Source organism: Cetorhinus maximus, unplaced genomic scaffold, assembly GCF_964194155.1.
Source record: "Cetorhinus maximus unplaced genomic scaffold, sCetMax3.hap1.1 HAP1_SCAFFOLD_1649, whole genome shotgun sequence".
Taxonomy (NCBI): Eukaryota; Metazoa; Chordata; class Chondrichthyes; order Lamniformes; family Cetorhinidae; genus Cetorhinus; species Cetorhinus maximus.
The window spans coordinates 24,874-45,807 of NW_027597589.1; the positions used below are offsets into that span (position 1 = coordinate 24,874).

Sequence of the window (20,934 nt, forward strand, 5' to 3'; positions counted from 1 at the left end):
TCATAATGATTTTATACAGAGTTTAATTATATGGAGTAATAATTCCAGTTGGTACCATACACCAGTAATATTTGTCTTCATATAGCAGCAATATTAATAACTCTATGGAACTATTTATAATTTGGTAAGTCTGAACATGTTGAGGCATACAGCAAGACACGTGGCTGCTGTAGCATAATTAATTTCCTTCACCATGCCACACCATTCCTTCTTGTCATCTTCATACCTAAACAAAAAGTAAAACTTGTGTTTTAGTGCATTCAAAGTCTTAAGTTTTTGCATAACAATTCATGTAAAATTTAGCACAGTACTCAAACTATATACAGCATCTATAGGTATGGTTAATTTGTTTTTGTTCTACTTTTTAAACCTTTAAATGAATGGGTGTGATATAGTAAGGGATTGCATTTGGTATATAATCTGAACACTTAATTGGGATCTAAAGAATCTTGATGTAACTAGAGAAATTAGTTTTGAAATGTCAAAAGCATTAAAAAGTAACTTTAATCAAATTTGACATTTAAAACTTGGGTAGGAACATGTGTTTTAACTTAAAAAACTTAGGCAAGATTCCCAAGTGGAAACAAAAACGCTGGAAATACTCAGCAGGTCAGGATGGCATCTATCTATTTGAGAGAGGAACAAGGTGTAAAAGTTACTCTGGGCCTCTGTCAAATCTAAACTTATAAGTAGAAAATTTTTACAAATTGGGATTTAGTGTACAAGCATAAAAATGAAATGAAATTACACTAAGCTTGGGTAAACCATAGTTAGACAATGGTGTATAGTTTTGGATATCCTACTACAGAAAGAGTATCAAAACCATTGCGAATAAATGGTGTATATTCACCACGACATTATGCCAGGGATAGGAATCTATTGAGGAAATATTGACTAGTTCCACTGAGTAAAGAAGGCTGAAGAGATTTACCTGAGATTTTAAAAATTACAACATGATAACTTTATCAAGATTGGAAACAGAAAAATCTTAATGTGGGTTTTTGCTGAGAGAAAGAGCTGGAGATTTGCTAACTATCATTCCTGAACAATTTTCCCCAGTAACCACAATTATTTTCTATTTAATCTTAAAACAATTCTATTTAGGGCACTTGTCTACAGGTGAACAAAACTGCTTCTTAGCAGCTAAACATTGCAAGTATGTTCCACACTTTCTATGCTCAAAGAAACAGAAGGCCAGCAGGTATTCTAGAATATAGACTTACTTCCACACGTCAGTGAATTCTGAGGGAGAAAATTCTTTATTTTCCAACTGAATCATAGCAAAACCCCCAATAGCATAAAGTGATCCAGCCATATTGATGATATTTATAGAACTTCTCTCTTGTGGGAATTCAGGCATTATTTCCCATCTGTGATAGTCAAACAAGAATAGAATAATATATTACAATAGCAAATGTACAAATGGATATACTGACTTTCTACAAATGGTTGTATAGCTTTTTAGCTTGTCTATTCCTAAGAAAAAGTATCAAAATCTATTTGAGCATCTTTCATTTAAAGACATATGAAGATGGTGTGTAATTTGTGTAGAATTTTATTTGTTGCATTTATTATTTCTTTCAAACTAATCGCCCAATAGAAGTGCACAGATTGTAAAAGTTGCATCACATCATAATTTTTGAATCATTATTTTTGATGAAATATACTAAAGTTCCTGTTTGTTAGTGTACCGTGCATAGTGTATAAAGTGTAACTTGGACAGAGAAATTGATTAGTATTCAGATGTTACTAGAGGGTTTTTAAAAAATGTAACAATTTTTTAACCTTAATTTGAAATTCAATTTTTTTTACCCTCATTAGAAATTTTGGTACACGTGCAAATTATTTTTACACACTTATTTGGGTTTCTGAAATCATTCATATGAGTTGATCTTTCTCTGAGCCTTTGCCTGAGGTGGAGGCAACAACAAAAATGCCAACAACAATTTTCATTTATATAGTAGTGTTATCAAACATAATTTTACACGAGGCCACATGAATAACTATTATGATAGGTGACCAAAAACTTGGTCAAAGAGGTAGGTTTTAAGGATAAGGGAAAGGCAGAGCGGGTTAGGAAGGGAATTCCAGAGCTTAGGACCTGGGCAGCTCATGGCACAGCAGTCAGTGGGAGAGCAATTAAAAGTGGGAATATGCATGAGATCAGAATTGAAGGATCCTAGAGTTTGTGGAGGATTGTAGAATTGGAGAAAGTTAGAGATTGGGAGGGATGAGGACATGGAGAGATTGTAAATGAGAATTTTTAAATCAAGATTTTGCTACTCTGGATGCATGGGTGATGGATCAACTGTATTTGGTACAAGTTATGATAAGGACAGTAGTGTTTTGGATGAATTCAAGCGTAAAGGATGGACGGTGGAAGGCTGACCAGGAGAGGATTGATTATCAAGTCTAAGGATGATAGAAGTGTGGATGAAGACTTCATTTGCAGATGAGCTGAGGCACGGGCAGAGATGGGCAGTGTTAGAGGTGGAAGTAGGCTGTCTTGGCGATTGAAAGCTCATCTCCAGGTCAGATAAGACAGTAAGAAACTGTCTGGTTTAGCTACAGACTTCGATCAAGGAGAGGGATGAAGTTGGTGGCTAGGGAACGAGGTTTGTGACAAGATTCAAAGAAAGCAGCTTCAGTTTTTGCAATAATCAGTTGGAGGACATTTCTGAATTTTGGATAAGCAGCATGACCAAACGGAGACAGTGGAGGGATGGAATGAAGGAATGGAACTGGGTGTTGTCTCCATACTTGTAGAACCCAATAATTGCCCAGATTTTGTGATCGGAGGAGAAGTGATAGTGCTCACCATTGACCTTGAAAACTGCCCAGAAAGAGCCAGTATTCTCGTTGGCATGGATTTTACCTTCTATAACATTAATTTGTCAGTGAGGACTTGGAAAATCTACTCCATGATTACAATTTTTTTCTTCACCTTAAGACCATTGGGCAGGGCCAGGAAAGGAAGTTTTCAACTCATGCTTGGCACTGAACTAAGTACTAATATCACTGTAATGAAGCTGCTCAATGTTTGGAATAGCTTTTACTGTCAATTTTAAATTAAATATTCCTCTCTCCTTTTTAATATTTTTAAAAAAACATACACAAATTTAACTTTTAAAAAAGACACACACTTTAGTTAATTCCTTTTTCTACAATCACACCATTTATTTTGGACTTCCAAAAGTATTGGGCTTTTATTACCTAAAACCTGGGTTCAAACACACTTTTTCCCCTGGATAATTAAAAGATCAACCCAGTTAAAATGGACATGTTGCATCATCTTTAAATTCAATCTCTGACATAACTTTTGCCATTTGTATATGTTTTATTAGCACCCCATGGAAGATCGTAAGAAGCCTCACCAATGGTGGCATTAAAGCTTTTTCTTCTGCTTCAATTACAGCAAGATAGATCCTGAAGTGAAAACCATTTGTTGCATAATAATCTTATTAAAGTTACTCTAATTTTGTGTTACTTGCCACTTATCAACCTAAGCCTGAATGTTATCCAGATCTTCATATTTTTAATATGAATTCTCATATCCAAGATAGTACTGTACAATTGTGGTCCCCTCTTATGATATTACATGGCAGGATCAAGGATTATACTGTATATGATCCTATGTCATCCCTCTCTGTTCCTCAGTTTAGTAGCCCTAGTATTTCATTCCCATTCTCTTCAACCCCAAAATATTCCTTAATACTATTTCATAATTCTGGTCTCTAACTCCAGTTCTTGACTAATCCCTAATGTTGTTGATATCTTCCTACTATTAAGAAGTAGTTTTAAAAAAATGAAGTTCACAGTATAATTAACAACATCTTCAGAAAGAGCTTGTGGTCCTACCATTGCAACATACGATTGTTTGTTAAAAGATCATAGAATGTTTTGCCTTCACTACAATTTGTGGAAATCAACTGATGTATTGATCGCCCTCTGTGCGAATAAAATGTTTGGACATCAATTTAAACGTACCTTTTAGTTTAAACCTGTGCTTCCTCATCCTTCAATCATAATTTACATTAGTAATCCAGATTCCAACCCCTTAACTATCCCAAATACCTCAAGATCACATCTCAGGTATCTCATTTGCAGGCTGAAAAGGTCAAGTTTTATATTCTTTTTGATTTCACTCACTTATTATTCATGATGTCATATGCTTCAGCTGTAGCTGTCAAACCATCATCAGTGACTCCTCCAACAACCCAGATTTTGTTTTGATGAACAGCAGCTCCAAACATAGCACGTGCTGTCTTCATAGCTGCGAGTTCCCTCCACTCAGATTTTTTAGGATTGTAGACAAACAATTTGTTGATACATTTACTGTGGACAAGTTAAAAATATAATTGAAATAATCAATTATGCCAGCTTGGAATTAATCCTTAATGTGGGAAATGTATATAATACTTACGTGTCATCAGTTTTCCCACCAATAACATAGATTAATCCATTATGTGAAACCACAGAGTGGCCATAAATCTTAAAAGGGAATGCTTTGGATTCATTCCATTTTAGGTTGCTGAAAAACAAACAAAATTTGCATTAAAATTAAATTCTTATTATACCCTTCAAGCAAGGTAATGTTTATCAGATTTAAAATTACAATATTAGTTCATGAATATTACTGAACGGAGAAACTTGTTACTGAAGTTTTTCATCTTGCATTCATCAGGAAGATTTCAAATGATCACAACAATTTATAATATAGGAGAAAAGGGTGCTCGTTGGTTGCTAAGTTGACTCTGGTCGAGGTATTGCCATGGAGAAAGCAACAGGGAATAATAGGTACCCCAAGCTCCCAGGTAATTCAAAAAAGGTACAAGGTTTGAACATATTCCTTTTGTTTGCAGGGAATAGGTCCCGAATGGGTCCCTGTGTGTGAATGTATGTTGCTCCTAGCAAGTGTAAATGAGCCATGTTACGAGCTTGGCTTAAATTGGTTGTTAGTATAGTTATTCGAGCACACAGGATTGTTGCACTCCCTCTATTGCAAGCTCAATTTTTTCAGATGCTTTGCCTTTCCAGGGTAATTTGAGGGAGACGGGGCAGGTCAAAGCTACGGGCCCCAATGGCATAGAAGGTATTGGGTAGTCAGTGCTGTATCTGAAGAACTAGCTTTCCCATTGCGATTCATCTCTTTTTGTTTCTGGCTGCACATTTCTGGCCACATAATATACAAGTTACAAAATGAAAATATTGCAGTCAATTCCCAAAACTGACCCAACCCATCCGATTATCGGCCCGTCTAAATATATTGATCTAAAATAATCCTGTTATGGATGGGGATCACACTCTTAATGACGGTATTATTTTATATAAATAGATCTTCTTGGTCAATGTTATTTACTCACAGTTAGTATTAAATGATAATCATTGAAATGACAACCAATAGTATACAACGTTCCAAGAAAAAGAATGGTTCTGATTGCCTACAATGGTTTAATAGCAGCTTTTTGTTGTACGTCATTTTATGTATTAATATGTATCGCCTATAAAAATAATTCAAAGATAATATTTTGTTTAAAAGGAAAACAATCTGACTTTACTTCATGTCATAGCAAAATACTGAATCCAGCGCTTGTTCATTTGGAAGATCCTTGCCACCAATCACATAAAGGAATTTCTCTGCTTCTCCCATTCCGAAGAGACATCTGGCTGAAGGCAGCGGTGGCAAGCCATCCCATTCACCAGCGATGCTGTCGAACTAAAGCGTCAGACAAGTAATTTTAATTTGCGACCTATTTCTTTACAGATTTAATTCATTTACAAATGTGTTCAGAAATCCGATAAGATTTGATAGAAATTTGTGATGTAGCACATTTATTTCGCTAAACTATCACATTTTGCTCAAGGTCTTTCAACTAATACCAATTTCCACACGTATTTATGAACAGGACAAAAAAAGGGAAGAGAATACATGGTCGTTTAAAAAATATTTTTAAAATTAATAAACATTTGTGGAGTTTTGGTGGGATGCTTTTGAAATAAATTAATTTTTGAAATAAATAAATACATTTTTGAAATAAATTAATATTTACAAAAAATGTTCCAAATGTATTTTGAAACGAACCAAAAACATAACTGATTTCACAATTCGGTAGATTTATGTATACCTGGTAGAAATAGCAGTGATAAGGATGTTCTTTAACTTCTTCATCCATATATAATCCACCAACAACAAAAATTCGGTTTCCCTTAGTAGCCAAACTAACATGGTTTCTGGGAATCTGATCACCCAATGCAGCCAGAAAGCATTGATTTAGGTTTGGATCATATGCCACCGCCGCCGTATCATTAATGAACATGATCATCTCCTTGACGAACATGCCATGTCTGGGAATGTCATTCAGGAAACCAGGGAGCAGATCTTCATCACCTACGTCACCATTAACCAGATCTTCGCCGCTTTCTCCTTCCTTTGCGGTTTTGTCTCCTCCTTTCGCAGGCTTAGGAAGTTTCCCAGCAAAAGCATCTTTAACCATTTGAACCTTCTTCATCAGATCTGGGTTAGCTTTAACAATGTCATTTTTTTCCACATGGTCTTTGACATATTTCTCAGCCATAAGGCGAAAGCGGATGCAGTCAAAGATTTCTCCGAAACTTTTGACCCTGTTCTCTTTATCATTTCGGACCCATCTTAATACAGCTTCAAATACAGCCTCCTCCTTCTCCACATTTAAAGCGTCATTCGCTATTATGCCAATGAGCTCATGCGAGGCAAGTTGCAGAAAATCTTCATCTTTACAGATTTGTTCAAAACGAGCGGACGCATACTCACGGGCAGCAAGAGCAAGCCGAGGACAGTCAAGAAGGAGTCCTAGCCTGAATATGGCCAGGCAGTTGCTAGTAGATAACTTTTCTTGAAGGTAGGTGACACATAGTGTGAAAATGGAAGGAATCTGAAAGCGACTGGACGCGGCAAAAACATTTTGCACGTTCTCATCGGTCAGTTCTATTTCAGAGGAATACAGGTACTGAAGGATCATATCCACGACATTTTCATCAACATCTTCGAGAATCACCTCACGTTTCTTCTCCTCATTTTCTTCTGAAAAGAAATATTCACGGAAGTAAGGACTGCACGCTGCCAGGATTAGTCGGTGGCAAGGGAAGAGCTTATTGCCCACCTTCAGGGAACAATCAACAAACTTGTTCTCATCCAGTAATTTTTTCAGTCCATCCTGAAGTAGGGTGGTTTGATAAAGCCGAGATTCGTCCCTTATATCTTTTCGAGGGTCCATGGCAATGTAGCTTTGGAGACTAGCAGCTGGTGTTTGCCGCACTCGGGTCTGGCTGAAAAAAGGCAGATCGCAGTGGCTTGCTGCACTTGAAGAGCTTGTAATTTAACTCCAGAAGCTAAATATAGAGAGAGACCCTGCACGTTGGAATTCAGATTAACCTATGTGGAAAATAGACCTCACTTTGGCAGCTGTTGCAGACGGAAAGAGACAACTGTGGCCGGCTTAGGAGTAAAACAGGACAGGCAGGCAATCACTATCGGGAACGATTACTAAGGGAATTAAATTTAGTTATTTTTATCATATTGAGACAGTGTCATAGCTAGTGTATATCACACAGCCATGAATATCACACGCTACTGAATAAATCCTTCTACTAACTTCTCGTAGGATCTCTTTAGATTACTCCAACTGACACCCATACAGCTGCCACCAGTTAATCACAAATGCTCTTTGGATGCTGATTTATGGTTTTTAGAGTTCTTGGGGTCGACTTCAACATTTGCAAACTAAATATGACTACTACATTAGAAGTTAGTACAACGGAATGTAACCTGCTCAAATGTCTCATACTATGTTCTTTTAAGGTATCTGTCTTCATCATGGTAAAATTTAGTCTTCAGGTAACGAGTTTACAAACATGCTTTCAAATGTTAATCTTTAAGTATTTATAAATCTGACTAATAGCAAGATGTTTATGGATTCCTACCATCAATATTAAGCGAAATAGAAATATCAAATATTTTAATGCACATATAAAACCCAACTATAGAACACTTTGAAAACCGAATGAAGCAAAAGACCATGTGTACACGTTTACAATTTATTATTTGCGTACATAAGGGCTACGATTTAGTTTTTGTTATGGATAGAATAGATTTCTGAGTTAAATATGTTTACATTTATCAAATGTAAATACTAAAGTTGAATGAAAAATTTACATGCGACTCTCAGCAAAATCCTTTGCCAACTACCTATTATGGAACTGAGAACTCAACGAGGAAATATTTAAACTTTTACAAATTCCCAAACCCACCTAAAATACATATTGCTTTATATTTTAGCTCTGAAATTGTGTTTGTGGTTACCCTGTTTTTAATCCGCAAGTAACTTACTCACTGGAGTCTGAGAGAAGCAAGGTCAACTGCTGAACAGCTGAAGGTAGTGATCACCTCGGCTCATGCCCATTTTTAGGTTTAAAAGTTGATCAACCTTACTCATTAGTAAACTTAACATTTATCTCACCACTTTAATAAAACGACGTGACTCATTTTCTCAGCACGTCAAATATTTTAGCATCTTTAAAATTTGGCGAGTATATAATGTAATGTTATGTAACTATTTTATAAATAATTTAATAGCCAAGGGTATAGTTTGAAGACTGCTGTTAGTTTCACAAGATCAAAATGAACCATTATTTTTAGTGCTATCAACTCAGTAATTTTAAAGTGAAGAATGTCTTGTTTGGATCTTTATTGGTCTCCATGCTGCACTGAACAATGGACTTCAAGGACTCAACTCTTCCCAAATCATCCTCGGCTGAGAACAGGCTGGGTAGCTTGCATTCAGGCCATCAGGTTGATCAACTATCTGATTCCCCTTCCATCCGTGCTTTGGTCATTCTTTTCACTCGACTTCTTTCCAGCTTAGCTTGATGTATCAGCTCTGCCCTGTTGTTAAGACAGGTTCATTTGCTCTTCCATTGCGTTTGCTGACAGTACTTGGGATTATAGTCAGCAAAATACAGAAGAACCAAAGTAAAAAAAAAAACTGGATTATTGCCTGTTGCCTCCTCTTCTGGCCTTCCAGATTCCTTAATTCCATATGTGCTTTTCAGTCCATTTGCTTGCATGCCATCCAAAGTTTTTGTCAGCCTGCTTGCTCAACCATGCAGGAATGCCTCTCCATTCACCCACTTTGTACCCAAAGCTTCAAAAAGTTTTCTAGCGCACCTAGTCACTAAACTTCCTGAATGTTTCTTAGCCCACCCCACACCCCGTATTTACAAATTCTTCCAGTCACTCAAATACTCAGCCTGATGAATGGTGAAAGAGGATTGAGAGCTAAAGGAGGCTGTGAAAAAAATGAGAAGTGAAAGAACAAGAAATGAAGGATGAAAGCAAGAGAGTGAAAGTAAATAAGGGAAACAAGATTTGAAGAAAAAATTGAGATGGATGAAGACAGAGGGAAGAGTGTGACAGGATGAAATAGAGGGGGACTTACAGACATTCACTGATCCTAGCAACCAGCTTCCTCTTCTATTTTGTTAGTCCCTCTTAAAGCTTCCAGTTCCCCTTCTAAGTACTCTCAAAACCCATCTCAGTGCTTCCAATTCCTGACATTCCCTCAAACCCCTACTGCATCTATTTTAAGTTACTGCATCTAAGTTACTTGCAAATCTTAACACACTACATTCTTTCTATGTCCCAGTCATGCCTCACAGATCCCACAGTCTGTCAGCACCCAGAGCTCCTTCTCTTCACTGTTCAGAACTCCCGAGTGTTTACCAACTTTTCTCTAGCCTTTGCCTACAGCTGGCACTTTACTCCCATTTCCTTCAGGACTTGCAACCCACAAAACAATTATTTCTTAGCTCATCCCTCCTTAGGAGTGCTGCCAGAGCTTAGCCATGTCCAAATCCCACCAAACCAGGACCACAAACCTATAGACTGTTCTTAGCCCCTGGAGCAGTCATAGCCCATTCTCCCATGAATATTCCCAGGTCCTAAATTAATCTCTTTACTCAGGATGTGAAACTTATTACTGCGTGGAGTGCTTGAGTCATATGGCATGGATGTATTTAAGAGGAGGTTAGATGATGGAGCAAGAAATAGAAAGATGTGTTGATTAAGTGAAATGAAGTAAATTCAGTGGGAAGAGTTCAAGTGGAACAAACACTGTCAAATGGCATGTATCTGTGCTGTAAATTCCATGAAAGATTGACAATAATTTTAAACTTTACTATTCCTCCATGTGCTGGTTGATCAGAGGTGCTGGTCTCCTCAAATTTAGGTGTTTTTGTGGACATATTTTTCCATTTTAGCCACCTGCTTTTTCCAGGCAACTGAATATAATATTCCAGAATAGGTAATCACTTGTTTTCTTAGAGTAAATGTTAACTTGCACTAGGATCAAGATAGATATTAGTTGGACATTTCAATCTTATATTTTAAAATTTTTATTCTTGTTCATAAATCCTTCCTTGCCTCTCCCTAACTCTGTAACCTCCTCCAGACTAACTAAAGTCAAGGTTTACTTGGCAACAGTGATCCCTGGGTTCCTATATGCTTCAGAGACTTGGGCAACCTACAGCTGGCACCTTAAAGCACTGGAGAGGTACCACTACCTTAACGGAGGTGTAACTGGGAGCCAGATTAATTAGGGGATTTAGGGGTTATTATAGTAGTAATTTGTAGACCTTTGTACCTGCTTAAAATCTTTTCTTTTATTAATAAATGTTTAATTTAGTTTTGTAAAAATAGCTTTAAGTTTCGGTGGACTTTTTACTACTGAATTCATGGCACACATCTCGAAATAAAACACAAATTGCAAAACAGTTGTGGCAGCTGTTTCAAATTTCCCTCTGGGATTTGAGCAGCTTGACATTTACCATCTGCACTGCCATAACAAAATTGGGGGCTCTTTGCAGGATATATTTGAAACTTCTTGCTTGGTTTGGGATCGGTGAATCTTAAGGTTATGAGTACAAGAAGCACTTTGAATTCAGAAGTTGGTGTGAGGTCTTTCTTTTGAAAGTGATGAGACTGCAATATGGCATTTGCAGTTGCTAAGACTTGTCTGGGAGTTGAAGTTATAACTTTGGTTGGTTTACAAAAAGTAAATAAAGCTAAATTAATGGAATTGGCAGATAAATTACAATTAGGATTACCTGTAGGGGCAAAGAAAGCAGACATAGTTGAAATGATAGCACAGCATTTAAAGTTGGAAGAGTTACCTGCCACTAGTGAGGCACAGCTGGAGGTGGCAAGACTTCAGTTGGAAATGAAAAATTGGAACTAGAGGCAGCAGAAAAAGAAAAGGAAAGGGAACGAGCATTCCAAATGGAACAAAGTGAAAGGCAGGAGAGAGAAAGAAAATAGGAAAGGGAATTAGAAATGGCAAGGTTAGAAATGGAGGAAAGAGAAAAAAAGAGACAGAATTCCAGCTTAAAGTGATGCAGTTAAAAAAGAGACACCAGATGGTGTGGAAGGACTTAGTTCCAGATCAGAACCCAAAGGGTTTGTGCAAAGTTTGAAGAAAGAGACATTGAAGCATTCTTTATTTCATTTGAGAAGATAGCTAAAAAGGTGAAATGGCCACAGGAAAACTGGATATTGTTGTTACAATCCAGGTTGGTGGGTATGGCACATGAGGTTTATGCTTCATTGTCAGAAGAAATGTTGGTGAATTATGATGTGTTAAAAAAGGCTATTTTGAGTGCATATGAGTTGGTTCCTGAGTCTTACAGGCAGGAATTTAGGAATATGAGAAACTGCCTTGGCAAACTTATATTGAGTTTGAAAGAGTAAAACAAAATAATTTTGGCAGGTGGATACGGGCATTAAAGATAGAGATGACATATGCAGCTCTTAGGGAAGTAATTTTTTTGGAAGAATTTAAAGATTCCAATTTTTCAGTAGTGAGAACTCATGTGGAGGAACAGAGGGGTGAAATGGTAAGACAAGCAGCAGAGATAGCTGATGATTATGAGTTAGTTCATAGATCTAAACATTTATTTCACCCTTTTAAATCAGGGAAGGATAAATAGTGGGAAGGTGAAAGGAAAATGAGTAGTCAGGGAAGAGAAGGAATAGGTGGAAATTCCCAGGAAGTTTTTTCTCAGACTAAAAAGGAAGGTGCTGAGGGTAGAAGTGACACTTGAAAACTGAGGTGTTTTCATTGTAATAAAGCTGGGCATACGGAGTCAGTGTGTTGGAAATTGCAGGGAAAATCTGTTGGGATTATTGGGGTTCAGAAACGTTCTAGAAGTAAAAGTACTGTGGGTTCTGAGGTCCAGGCACAGGAAAAACCAGTGGTTTGAGTACAAATAAAACAGGAAGAATCAGTGATAGGTAAAGAAGTGGAAATGTGTTCACAATTTACCCAAGGGAGTTCTGAGGAGCAGGTTGCAGAAATGTTTAAAGATTTTGTATGTGATGGGGAAGTCTTTCCATGGGTACAGGGTGGAGCAGGTAAAGATGTTAAAATTTTAAGAGACACAGGAGCTAGTCAATCCTTAATGTTGTGGGATAGTGATATTTGTTGTTCAGAGGGAGTATTGCAGGAACAGGTAATAATAAGTGGCATTCATGAAGATGCTAAACATATTCCCTTGTGGAAGGTAAATCTAAAAAGTGGAAAGGTGAGGTGATTGTTGGAGTAGTGTAAAAATTGCCCATTGCAGAGATTCAATTTATTTTAGGCAATGATATAGCTGGGTCACAGATATGGGTGATGCCTACGGTAGCTGAGCAGCCTGTAGAGGGCGTTGTCAACAAGAAGTGTTGCGGAAAGAGCATCCAGATTGTGTGATAATAAGATCAAAAGCTCACAGGTTGAAACAAGAACAGGAAGTTAAAAGGCAGGGAGAAGTTGTGGAAATCCAATTAGCTGACACTAAGATAAGATTGTTCAGGAAGAAAGAATGGGGAATAATGCAGCTGAGGTATTTAGCTCAATGCAGCTGATAGAGCTACAGAAAAAGGATATACAAATAAGACAGTTATATCAGGCAGCTTACTCATAAACAGCAGCAGAATGTATTCCAGAATGTTATTATCTTAAGGGTAACATTTTAATGATAAAATGGCGGCCTTATCCTATTTCAGCAGATGAAAGCTGGAGGGAAGTACATCAGATTGTTATACCATTTGGATACAGAAATGAGATCCTGAGAATAACTCATGAAATTCCAATGGGGGGTCATTTAGGAATTAGAAAGGCACAGGCAAAAATACAAAAACATTTTTATTGGTCTGGATTGCATACAGATGTAGTCAAATTCTGTAGAACATGTCACACATGTCAGGTGACAGGGAAACCACAGTGATTAAGCCAACACCTTTAATTCCAATTCCAGCATTTGAAGAACCTTTTACTAGGATCATGATTGATTTTGTATGACCCTTCCCCTAAGACTAAAATTGGAAATCAGTACTTACTGACAATAATGGATGTGTCTACAGGGTTCCCTGAAGCGATACCTTGATAAATATTACAACAAAGAGAATTGTGAAAGAGCTGACTACATTTTTTGACAAGATACGGTTTACCAAAAGAAATACAATCAGATCAGGGTTCAAATTTCATGTCACAGCAGTTTAAGGGAGTAACGAACAGTTTGGGGATAAAACTATTTAAGTCAACACTTCATCATCCTGAGTCACAGGGGGCTTTGGAAAGATGGCATCAGACTCTAAAAACTATGATGAGAGCGTACAGTCAGGATTATCCACAGGTTTGGGATACAGGAATCCCATTCTTGTTATCTTCTATTAGGGACGCTCCTAATGCCTCGACTCGTTTTAGTCCTTTTGAACTAATCTATGGTCATAAGGTAAGGGGACCACTGAAATTGACTTATGAGAAATTGATGGGTCAAAATTCAGAAACTGTCCTGGATTACATATCATACTTCAGAGAGAGATTGGACAGAACATGTGAGTTGGCTAGGAAACATTTAAATATATCACAGCAAGTGATTAAAATGAAAGCAGACAGGAAAACTACAGCTGGGAATATTGTTGCTGGAGAGAAAATGTTAGTTCTGTTACCAGTACTGGGTGACTCATTAAAGGCAAGGTTTAGTGGGCCTTACAGGATTGAAAAGAAACTAAGTGAAGTAAATTATTTAATAAATACTCCAGATAGAAGAAAGAAGCAGAGGGTATGTCATTTAAATATGCTTATAAAACACTTTGACAGGGAAGAGGACCAAAAGGAGGTATTAATGGTGGTAGAAAAGGAGAGAGGTAGAAATGAAGGATTCTGAAATTGATTTTCCTCTAAACAAATTGGATAATGAGGGGATACTTGAAAATTTAAATGTAATATTGAGTTACCTTCCAGACAAGTGTTAACATGATTTGGAGAAGCTATTGCAGTCACACAAAGCTATTTGTGGGAATAACCTGAGGAAGACAAATTTAGCTTTACATGATGTGTGTGTAGAAGTATCATCTTCGATAAGGCAACATCCTTATTGAATTCATGCTTCAAATGACATCATTGAGCCTAGTTGCTGTAACTGGAGTTCGCCTATTGTGCTGGTACCGAAACCAGATGGAACACAAAGACTGTGTGTGGACCATTGAAAGGTGAATGCAGTGACAGAAGTGGGTTCATTTCCTATACCACGGTTGGAATATTGCATTGAGAAAATGGGACAATCAAAATTTATCACAAATATTGACTTGCTGAGAGGATATTGGCAAGTACTGTTATCGGAGAGAGCAAAAGAGATATCGGCTTTTTTGACGCCAGATGGACCATATCAGTTTAAAGTCATGTCATTTGGTATGAAAAATGCATCTGCAACATTTCAAAGACTGACAAACAATATAATTGCAGGACTGAGCAATTGTGCTGTTTATATTGACAACTTGATAGTTTTCAGTCAAACGTGGGAGGAGCATTTACAACATCTAGAAGAATTATGTAGTTGACTACAAGAAACTAATTTGGTGATGAACTTGGCTAAAAGTGAATTTGGAAAAGTGCAAGTTACATATCTAGGCCGTACCATTGGACATAGTAAGGTGGCTCCGAGAGATGTAAAAGTCACGGCTATTGTGGATTTCCCCATCAACAAAATGAAAAGTTTTGAGATTTCTGGGCATGAGTGGGTTTTACCAGAAATTTGTACCAAATTTTAGCAGTGTGGTTGTTCTATTGGCTGAACTATTAAAAAATAACAAGAAGTTTCAACAGTCACAGTAGTATCAGAGCGCATTTGACAGTTTGAAAACTGTATTGACTATGACACAGTTTTGGCAGTACCCAATTAGGCCAAGCAATTTAAGTTGGCCATTGATGCCAGCGATATAGGCATTGGGGCAGTTTGTTACAAGAAGGTGACACCAGAATTGAGAAACTGATAGGGTATTTTTCACAGAAGTTGAGCGTACAACAGAGAAGATATTCAATGATCGAAAAGGAGACTCTGGGTTTGGGTGTTAGTATTGCAGCATTTTGAGATTTACATTGCAAACAATTCATCAGAAACAATTGTTTATACAGACCCCAATCCGTTCAAATTTCTGGAAAAAATTTTAGACAGAAGTGCAAGGCTATTCAGATGAAGTTTATTACTGGAATCATTTAATCTACAGATTATAGATGTAACTGGTTGAGAAAATCTAATTGCAGATGTATTGTCAAGAGTTTGAAACTGAAAGGGAAAACTGGACATTTAAAAACCTGGACACTGGACTGGAATGATTTCTGTTGATACTAAGGATTTGTATATTATGTTAATGCATGCATCTGATAATGTAATAGTGTGAGTACGTAGATAAGTATAGGAGGTAATGTAAAATGTGTTAAGAAAATGAAGCTATATTTTTAAATTATGACAGTTCATTTTCCAGTAAGGAGGGGGATGTCGTGAAAATATAATAATTTTCATTATAGGATTGTGATTTATTGTTAAGGTAGGTTAGTAGTGGGGTTTGGATTAGTTTCTCTGTGTGTATGTGAGGGGGATTTAATTGAATTGAAGACCGCTGGTATGGAGCTTTTGAGTTATCAAAAGGGAAGCCAAGTTTGAAATGCTAAATACATAAACATGGCTGAATCTTTAGAATGTGAGGTGTGAGGAAAATTTGCATTTTTAGATAAATTAGAGTAGTTTGAATTTCAAAGAGAATGGTAGGATGTTACACCTAGCTAAAAGAAGCTAAGCCAAACACCGTGTTTATTTTTCCCAAAAGTTACTGATAAAATTAGTAGTATGAAAGATTTATATTATGAAAAAAGTAAAGTTGCAAAGACATATTGGAACAATGGAATTTACATTAAAAAGGGAGACACATGTATAAAGGAGATGAGGTTATGTGTAAGGGGGAAGGCATTCTAAGATCTAACACAAGTGTGAAAAGCCTCCAGCCTCTGTGCATCAAGTTTCTGTCTACAGGAACTCACTTTGAATATCACTGTCCAGAGTATTGTGTGCTTTGCCTGGGTCTATTTGTTTTTACTGTTGCCTTAAGGTGTAACTGGGAGTCAGGTTAATTAGAGGATTTAGGAGTTATTACAGTAGTAATTTGTAGACCGATGTATCTGCTTAAAATCATTTATTTTATTAATAAATGTTTAATTTATTAAACATTAGCTTATTGCTACTGAATTCAAGGCACACATCTCGAAATAAAATACAAATTGCAAAACAGTTGTGGCAGCTGTTTCAAGTTTCCCTCTGGGATTTGAGCAGGTCGGTATTTACCATCTGCTGTGCCATAACAGTGTGCTAGATCACCTAGGTGCGCTTTGAAGGATTCAGCGTCTGCGGTGGTCGCTTGTTTGTGGCATGATAGTTGGGTGTATGGGAGTTCAAATTCAGCTAATACGTCTTCCTGTTTGATTTGGGATGAAGGTACACCAAAACTGAAACCACGTGCAAGAACAAACTTCTCACTTTCTGAGAGTACATGGTCAAAGAGATTTGTTATGTTTTAGCGGTATCATTAATTGCATTGCGAAACTGCTTCCGCTTAGGTGAGCTTATGGTGCGGACATGTTTTAAGCAGTTACTGTTTATGGTGCAGTCTTCTATTGAAGCAATATAGCAGCATAAATGGACTAAATCGAAAAATGAAAGAAATTGATGCACTCCAGAAGAAGAGCAGTGTAGGGCATGGTGTAAATTAGTAACCCTATTACCAATCTGTTCAATCTCATCTCGCATAAATGCTCGCTCAATCGTGGGACTGTGTCTCACTTTAGCATTATCGAGGTGTTTGGAAATGAAAACAGGCACGACCTTGGGTTTAATACACGCTTGGAGAAATACATTAGATAGCTTACCTTTCTTAACTTAGCTGTAAGTCGAATTACTTGACATACTAGTTGAGAAATCTACCACAGGATCCTCTACCATGGTTTACCGCAAGCCTACCTTCACTGGTCAATATACACATTGGGATTCTTGCAGTTCCACGTGCTATAATTTTGGTCTTATCAGCAGCCTTGTAAATAGGGCCCGAGCCATTTGCTCACCATGAAAGCTTGATGCTGAAATAGAGTGCATCAAAGGCATCCTGCAGGATAATGGCTACCCTAATCTGGTGATTTTGCGCTGTATATCATGCAAACTCATAAACGGGCCTAAGGCCATCACTTTCGGCCCTAAAAGTGTGCAATCTACCTCAGATTACTCTGGAAGGGCAAGGTATCTCAAAAATTTGAGCAACAGGTGAAGCAACAGTTTCACACTGCTACTATGCAGTAGCAACATGAGTGGTATTTGCCACAAACTGGATGCTCCCGTCAAGCCAAAAAGACGTTCTGCCGATCACACAAATGAGTAACGTGGTATATGGATTTCAGTGCCAGTATGTAGACCGTACGTCCCAAAGACTGGTAGGTCGCATCAAACAGCATGTTCCAGCTGCTGTTTGCAACGGGCAGGGTACAGACTGTGGCCAACCAGCCCGTGCTTGTAAAACTCAAAACAGTGTCCAACATTAGATGTGATTACGCGATTGGACAACATTTGCTAAATAATCCTCAATGTGCTAAGAGTTACGCTAACAACCAATTTAAGATTGTCAGTCAGGCTCACAATGTGGTACATTTGTGTGTACTGGAAGCTACATATATCAATACACAGGGCCCTGTTCTTTGCAGACAGAAAGAACATGTACATAGATTACGCCTGTTTCAGCTAAACAAAATAAGTGATAGCTATTCGCTGGTTAAGCCTTCAGGGTAATGCCTTGACCAATCATCAAGCTGCTTGGTTTAAATTCAAACACTACTTGGCAATTAACTGTCAGTCACCGTCAGTGGTGCATTCCCCATGTAGTACCAGTTGCCAACCAATCAACACTCTTTTCACATACATTATAAATTGTTGTTTTCCCCCTTATATTGGTATTCTTGCAAGTGTCCTGATGAATGCAAGACAAAAAGCTTAGGCATGTCATTTTTTTCAGCAATATCTAAACACCAGTTGAACATCTAAAGACACCCTAGTTCTGAAGATCCTGTCATGATCATAATCTATAAAAACTATGGCCTAATGTCTCAGCAGAGATATTTGAGGGAGAAAGAGAAAAAATAAATACAAAAAGCATGGAAATGCAAAACAGATGTAAATGAACCAGTAACATCTATTAAGGTGGGGTGGATTTAGAGATGATGTTAAGTGCACAGGAGGTAACACATGGAGGGACTATTATGGCCTCCACTGCATCTCCACGACAGGAGCATTCTCAAAGAGGCTTTTGGCACTGCCCTAAGCCAGACTGGAGTCAAAGGTTCACAACTGCAATGTGAGGATCTATGGGAACACCTCACTGTATGTTGTCATCATCCTCCACAAATCTGGCAGCTATGAGGGCCTCTCGAGCGTGACTGCCTTGTCTAGCCAGTGCGAGATCCTCATCCCCGTCATCATCACCGCCGAAGACCTCCTCACCCTCATCCCCACTGCCATCCTCCTCATCCAAGGAGAGCTCCAGCTCCTCCATTTCCTCCTCAACCAGCTTGTCTTCCCGTAAGAGTGCCAGGTTGTAAAGGGCACAGCAGACGACAATGATGCGTGACATCCTCTGTGGATTATATTTCAGGGCACCGCCAGACCGGTCCAGGCACCAGAACCGCATCTTCAGCATCCCGATGGTTTGCTCCACCAAGTTGTGAGCTGCAACATGAGCTTCATTATACCGTCACTCTGCTGCAGTCTGAGGCTGCCACACGGGTATCATCAGCCATGGCCTCTGCGGGTAGCCCTTCTCCCCAAGGAGCCATCCCTTCAGCCTCTGTGGACCCTGGAAGACTGCATGGATCTGCGAGCGACTCAGGATGTAGGCACCGTGCACACTCCCTGGAAACTGGGCACACACCTGCAGGATGTGTTTCTGGTGATCGCATACCAGCTGCAGGTTCAGTGAGTGGAAGCCCTTGCGGTTGATGTAGTCCACCGTGTGTAGCAACGGAGACCTGAGTGCCACATGCATGCAGTCAATCGTACACTGCACCTGTGGGAATCCCAAGATCTGGGTGAATCCAATGGCCCTTGCATCCTGGCTGACCCAGTTGAAATACACATAGTTGTGTGCCATGGAGAAGGTGGCATCCGTGACCTCATGGATGCATTTATGGGTGGCGGCTTGTGAGATGCCACAGAGGTCACCTGTGGAGCCATGAAAGGAGCCACTAGCATAGAAATTGAGCGCCGCAGTCACTTTCACAGCCATTGTGCACATCGCCTATGTGCCGTTGTGAAGCACTTCGACGTGCTTTCCCACCGACATGGACGGACGATCCGGCGGGGGTCCAGAGCCTGGCGGGATGGCCTTTTAACAAGATGCTGATGTATTACAATGAGCTCCCTGCTGACCATTGGCAGGAAACACAGCCCACCATCGGCAGGCTGAGTGGACGATCGCGACCTCCCTTCCTGCTGTCGTGAACCAGATTGCGCCATATTGTCCGTGCCAAAATTCTACCCAAAGATAGGTTTGAAGAATAGACCTTAACCTACAAAGGGATAGAGATAGGTTAAGTGAGTGGACAAATACCTGGCAAATGGGGTATAATGTGGGAAAATGTGAAATTGTCCATTCTGGCAGGAAGAATAAAAAAGTAGCATATTATCTAAATGGCGAGAGATTGCAGAGCTCTGAGATGCAGAGGGATCTGGGTGTCCTATTGCATGACAAGGTTAGTTTGCAGGTACAGCAAGTAATTGGGAAAGTTAATAGAATGTTATCACTATTACAAGGGGAATTGAATACAAAAGTAGAGAGTGTATACTTCATTTACACAGGGCACTGGTGAGGCCACATCCGGAGCACTGCGTATAGTACTGATCTCCATATTTAAGGAAGGGTGTAAATGTGTTGGAAGCAGTTGAGAGAAGGTTTACCAGACTAATACCTAGAACGGGAGGGTTGTCTTATGAGGAAAGGTTGGACTGGCTAGACTTGAGTTTAGAAGAGTAATAAGCGACTTGATTGAAACATATAAGACCCTGAGGGGTCTTGACAGAGTGGATGTGGAAAGGATGTTTCTTCTTGTGGGGGAATCTAGAACCAGGACTCACTGATTAAAAATGAGGGGTCGCCCATTTAAGACAAAGAGGAGGAGACATTTTTTCTCAACAAAGAAATTTTTCTCTCAAAAGGCAGTGGAAGCAGAGCCTTTGAATATTTTTAAGGCAGAGCTAGATAGATTCTTGATAAGCAAGGGGATGAATGGTTATTGGGGTAGGTGGGAATTGAGGTTGTAAACAGATCAGCCATAATCTTATTGAATGGCAGAGCAGGCTCGAGGGGCCGAGTGGCCTTCTCCTGCTCCTAATTCATATGTACGTGTGTATATATTATCAACGTCATGTGGCCTTGAATTCTTTATTAAAAAAATGGGTAAAGGTCTGCTCTGTTATCAAGAGCACAGTAATTCCATGGAATCACATGGCTTTGATATGCGATTTCTAAGAATGTAATTTAGTTGCCCGATC

At 38.6% G+C, this 20,934-nt stretch overlaps 1 protein-coding gene across 1 annotated transcript; it reads right to left on the minus strand.

Annotated features, from left to right (window-relative positions):
• Window positions 1-5: 5 nt before the first annotated feature.
• LOC144676505 (kelch-like protein 41) lies at window positions 6-7,738 on the minus strand. The gene is made up of 6 exons (XM_078536902.1): window positions 6,126-7,738; window positions 5,559-5,716; window positions 4,424-4,531; window positions 4,150-4,335; window positions 1,224-1,370; window positions 6-226 (listed from the first exon to the last, which is right to left on the minus strand). The coding sequence occupies exons 1-6, from the start codon at window positions 7,251-7,253 to the stop codon at window positions 115-117; spliced, it is 1,839 nt and encodes a 612-aa protein (XP_078393028.1). The 5' UTR covers window positions 7,254-7,738; the 3' UTR covers window positions 6-114.
• Window positions 7,739-20,934: the final 13,196 nt, after the last annotated feature.